This window comes from Humulus lupulus, chromosome 6, assembly GCF_963169125.1.
Source record: "Humulus lupulus chromosome 6, drHumLupu1.1, whole genome shotgun sequence".
Taxonomy (NCBI): Eukaryota; Viridiplantae; Streptophyta; class Magnoliopsida; order Rosales; family Cannabaceae; genus Humulus; species Humulus lupulus.
Window position 1 is genome coordinate 212,078,764 of NC_084798.1, and position 5,223 is coordinate 212,083,986.

The following is a 5,223-nucleotide window of genomic DNA, read 5'->3' on the forward strand; positions in this document are numbered from 1 at the left end:
GCGATATCGCTAACCAATTATTATTGAGAGAGAACTCATATAGTGTTACCTTACCATAAAGTGTCAATAACACTACAACTACTACTACTACACATGTGACATATATGTCCATATAATCTTACTCTCTTTTTCTCATCTTGTTAATTCTAAAAGAAAAATCCAAAACAATAAAGGAAAGAAGAAAGAATGGATCCATTCTCATTAATTTTCCTTTTTCTAAAATGATGATCACATTAACAAAATGCTTTTGTTTGGTCAAGAAGAGAGACAAACTCACCGCATAGTCATCCCATAAAAAGCTTCCACTTTGCCTATCCATGTCTCTTTATCTTTACATATTATATATATAATTATAAAAAGGCAATTAATATTCACCATATTTATTTTCCTCCTTAAGTGAAAGAAAAGAAAAACCCTCGAAGCCCGTGTAACCTTCGGACTATTCTCCATTCTCTCTCTTTACTTAGATTTATATTTATAGTTCGCTTCTTCTTCTTCTTCTCTGTGTCTGTGTCATCCTCTTTTCTTTCCCATTCACCTCTCTCTCTCTCTCCCTCTCTCTCTCTCTTGGGGTTCAAATTTCAACAAAACTCACACCTGATCACTCTCTTTCTCCGAGTCCATATCCATGGTTTGATATTTCCAACACCCTCAGACACACACACATCTCTCCTTTTCACGCTCACAGACGAAACGACAACCAAGAAAAACGACAATGGATTCATCATCTCCATCAACGACAACAGCAGCGACCACTACCACCAACACTCCTCATCATCATCAAAACTGGCTCGCCTTCTCTCTCTCCAACCACCCTGCTAACTTGCACTCTCCTCACCCTCTCTCTCTCTTCCAAAACCCCTTCACTCCCAACCACCACCACCACCACCACCATGGTTAGTCTGCTACCTAAGCTTAAACCTCGTTTTTTTATTCCTTCTTTTACATTTTTAGTCGTTATTTATTTGCTTGTGTTTTCTTGATCATTATTAATCAACTGCAGCCGAAGATCATCAAGATGCATCCTCAACCGATCTCGCCATGTTCACCGGCGGCGGCGGAGGCGGAGGCAGCGGTGGTGGTGCCCCGAAGCTCGAGGACTTTCTCGGCGGAGGACCCGCCTCCTCAAACGGCGACCAGTCGTTGCTCTGTAATAACAACAATCAGTTCGCCGCCGTTGATCAAACGACGGTGCAGTCCTTGTCGTCCGGAAACTGCGCCACGGAGGCCGACCTATACGAGTCGGAGCTTAAGACCATAGCCGCTAGCTTCCTCCACGGTTTCAACTCTCATATCAATACTAATAATATGATTAGTAACCCTAGTAATAATAATAATAATAATAATCTCATGAGTATTATTAATAATAATAATCAACGCCAAATCGAAGTGAGCCCAAGTTGCCAGCTGGCAACGCCGCTGTCTGCGGTTGCTCCGGTGGTAGACTCCCCCGTCTCCTCCAAGAAGACCGTCGACACTTTCGGTCAACGTACCTCTATATACCGCGGTGTTACTCGGTAAATATAAACAAAAAACCAATGAAATAAAAAAGAGAAAATTTTGTTTATTTATTTTAAAAATATATTTCTCATTATTTATTTATTTTCCAAAAAAATATATTATAGGCATAGATGGACGGGAAGATATGAAGCTCATTTGTGGGACAACAGTTGCCGCCGAGAAGGGCAGAGTAGGAAAGGACGACAAGGTAATTTTACACTAATAAATTAATTATTATAATAATGTTAAGTTAAGTGTGCATTATTAATTTTGGGGGGTGTGACAGAGACTAACGTGCGCCTGGGTGTACTGAATGCCTGAACTGAACCGGACCGAGTTGGGTTGGGTCGGGTTGGGTCGGGTCGGGTCGGGTTGATTAGATCTATTGTGATAGAAAATGACACAATGGTCTGATTGGGAGTTGAGTCGGTGGTGAATGTGACAGAGTTTGTCTAGCAATGTGCCCCGGTTTAAATGGGAGTTAAATTTCAATGGGTCCGAATCTAGATACGGGAATAAAATATTCAAGCTTATTTCTGGTACTGATCCAACGGTTCAGATTGGATCTTCAGAGATTTCTACACTCCATCTGGGCCTTAGATTTTGTAGTTATTATTTTATTTTATATAAATGATGAGAAAGATTCTGATAAGGGTTTTTGTTTGTTTTGTATTTTTGGACCAACTTAATCATTGGTGCCATGGATATCGATCAGTTTATTTGGGTGAGTAGTTATTTTTCTCTCTCTCTCTCTCTGTAGCTTGTCTTTTCAGTAATATTTGTAACCTTAAATCAAATTTTCTAAACTCATATTTATTGTTTTTAAAATCATCATTTTGTTTTAAGAATATTCTTCTTGATTCATGTTCTCAAGTACTACTACTACTGCTTCTTCAAACATATCATTATTAAGTTCAGATTTACTATATATGTTGATTTTTGAATCATTGCATAGTTCTGTATCTTCATGCATATATATACTAGATTCTATTTTAAATCATTCTGGAAAATATAAAAGTGATTAATATTTTATTTATTGAAAAATAAATAAATATATATATAGGTGGATATGATAAGGAAGAAAAGGCAGCAAGAGCTTATGATCTGGCTGCTCTCAAGTACTGGGGACCCACCACCACTACAAATTTTCCAGTAAGAAATTTTTATTATTATTTTTCTGATAATTTTTTTAAAATTTATTATATTTTATGGATCTAAATTTTATTTTTGTTTTGTTATTAAGGTCTCCAACTACGAAAAAGAACTAGAGGAGATGACGAACATGACTAGGCAAGAATTCGTTGCTTCTCTTCGAAGGTAAAAAATAAATAAAAATAAAATATTTTTTTCTTTTAAATATTAAATTGCATTAAATAATTGTCATCTGATTATTTTTATGGTTTTTTTTTTTTGTGTGTAGGAAAAGTAGTGGATTTTCTAGAGGAGCTTCAATATACAGAGGCGTCACAAGGTATATACATTGTTATACAAGTTTTTATTATTTTGTACAAGATTAAATATATATAACAATTTTTTTATAAGGGTTTCACTTTAAGTTCTATCAGTAGGCTCTGAGTGTTTCTCGACCTGTGAATTGTTTTCGACACGATTTTATTTTTATAACTATGTATATTGTAGCTATTTAAAGTATCATGTAAATTTTTAGAATTTTCAGAAAATTTGGTTCAAACATGTTGATTTCTACGCGTATAAAAAAATTAGTCATGCATGCAATAACATATTTGTACTTAGTTTTCGGTACTGTAAACTATTCAGAATTTTCTGAAAATTTGTATAATGCTCTAAATAGCTAACAATATACACAGTCATAACAAAAATCGCGCCGAAAACTGTTCACGGGTGAAAAATACTGAGAATCTCACCAATAAGACTTAAAAGAATTCTCATATATACATATATATAATTAGAAATGAAAAGTACTAAAATTAATAACTTTAATATATAAAAAAAAAAATATAGGCACCATCAACATGGTCGATGGCAGGCAAGAATTGGAAGAGTAGCAGGCAACAAAGATCTCTACCTTGGCACCTTTAGTAAGTAGTTTTTCATATCCAATTTTTTAAATATTTATATATATGTATTGTTCGACTTAATCTTATAAATTATTTTTTATTTAATCTTTGATTAAAGTATAATTAATATCAACAATTATTACTTTGACTAACTAATATGTTTAATCTAAAAAAAAAGGCACTCAAGAAGAAGCAGCCGAGGCATACGACATAGCAGCCATAAAGTTCCGAGGCCTAAACGCCGTGACCAACTTCGACATGAGCCGCTACGACGTTAAAAACATAGCCAACTCCAACCTTCCCGTAGGAGGAATAATGTCAAACACCAAGTCCAAAATCTCACCCGACCGGGCGGCCGACGACTCGGCCGCCGCCGCCTCCTCCTCCTCCTCCTCAGTCGTCACCTTCGCCACCGCCACCGCCACAACACCCCAACTCTCCTCCACTCTAAGCTTCGCTATCCCCATCAAACAAGACCCCTCAGTCTCGTCAAACACAACAACATCATCATCCTCATCAGACCACAGTTACTGGTCCAACATCTTCGGTTTCCAAAACCCTAGCCCTACTAATAATACCACAACAACCGCTCCTGCTACTCCAAATGCCTCATTGCAGTTGCCTTCGTTGTTCCAAAACAAGCCCTCCTCTTCGGTTCTCAACAACAACCCATTTAACAACATGGATAGTGGTACCAATCAGGGCTTCTCGGCCACAACCACTAATGCAACTACGACCACCACCGCCACCGCCAGTTCACACGAGAGCAACAATGGAGGGTTCTATGGTTACGAGCAGTCTTCTAATAACAATGCTAATAATTTGGGGTACGGACTGATGAGTAGCTGGATCAGTAACAGTAATCATAATATCAATGGACCGAGTAGTCTTCACACGTTTCACCATCTTCATCATCATGAAGCGGTTCATGCGAAACAACCGAGTCTTTTTCAGACACCAATCTTCGGCATGGAATGATCATTGTGTGTGTGTGTGTGTGTTCGAAAACTCGCACGTGGGAATCTGAGCAGTGGAAGAGGACGAAAAGCTGTGTTTTTTCTTTGGAGTTTTTTTTTTTTTGGTATTTTTCAATTGCATGGAAAAGGGTTCGACTTTATTATATATATATATATTATGAGGTGAATATGGGATAATGTGAATCATGTGGTGGAACTGACAATGTAGTAGTAAGAGCAGTACTAGTACTAACTGAAGTAGTTCTTTTAGCACCATGTTTGTTTGTTTCTTTTTTTTTTTCTTTCACTTTACGCTTTTTCTTTTTCTTTTCTTTTTTTTTTACTGACATGATTCTAGGTAGGAAAGAAATCCTTTTGTAATCCTTGTTATTAGTTTCACCTTCTTGTTTAAGAGTAACAAAAAAAAAATTATCAATGTGAAAAAACATTTCTTGTGTTTATATTATATGTTATTTCTTGTGTGTTAGAAACGTTGTTAGTGTGTAATAATTATTGATTAATTTGGATGTTCATTATTGGAGCTACTCTTGAGTTTGACTGATGACTTGAAATATATTCTAATTAATCACAAGTTGGAAAAGAAAAATGATAATTACATTAACATTATGAGAATCGGTGATGTGATTCCATCTCAAAACCAATTGGTGATGACTGGAGTAACTCGTGTTTTTATGTATTCTATGTGATATATTTTTCTCTAACAGTGCTCA

General features: G+C 36.3%; 1 protein-coding gene across 1 annotated transcript; it reads left to right on the top strand.

Moving 5' to 3' along the window:
* The first annotated feature begins 420 nt into the window (after nucleotides 1-420).
* On the top strand, nucleotides 421-4,953 carry LOC133783149 (AP2-like ethylene-responsive transcription factor AIL5). Its single transcript, XM_062222691.1, has 9 exons — nucleotides 421-896; nucleotides 1,004-1,517; nucleotides 1,626-1,708; nucleotides 2,216-2,224; nucleotides 2,564-2,652; nucleotides 2,744-2,817; nucleotides 2,921-2,971; nucleotides 3,481-3,557; nucleotides 3,715-4,953. The coding sequence occupies exons 1-9, from the start codon at nucleotides 716-718 to the stop codon at nucleotides 4,512-4,514; spliced, it is 1,878 nt and encodes a 625-aa protein (XP_062078675.1). The 5' UTR covers nucleotides 421-715; the 3' UTR covers nucleotides 4,515-4,953.
* The last annotated feature ends 270 nt before the right edge of the window (nucleotides 4,954-5,223 follow it).

Excerpts from the sequence above, each read along its gene's own strand:
- LOC133783149 (XM_062222691.1), top strand. The coding sequence starts at position 716 with ATGGATTCATCATCTCCATCAACGACAACAGCAGCGACCACTACCACC. Across the intron at positions 1,518-1,625 it reads ATATACCGCGGTGTTACTCG|GCATAGATGGACGGGAAGAT; the intron begins GTAAATATAAAC and ends AATATATTATAG. Across the intron at positions 2,972-3,480 it reads ATATACAGAGGCGTCACAAG|GCACCATCAACATGGTCGAT; the intron begins GTATATACATTG and ends AAAAAAATATAG.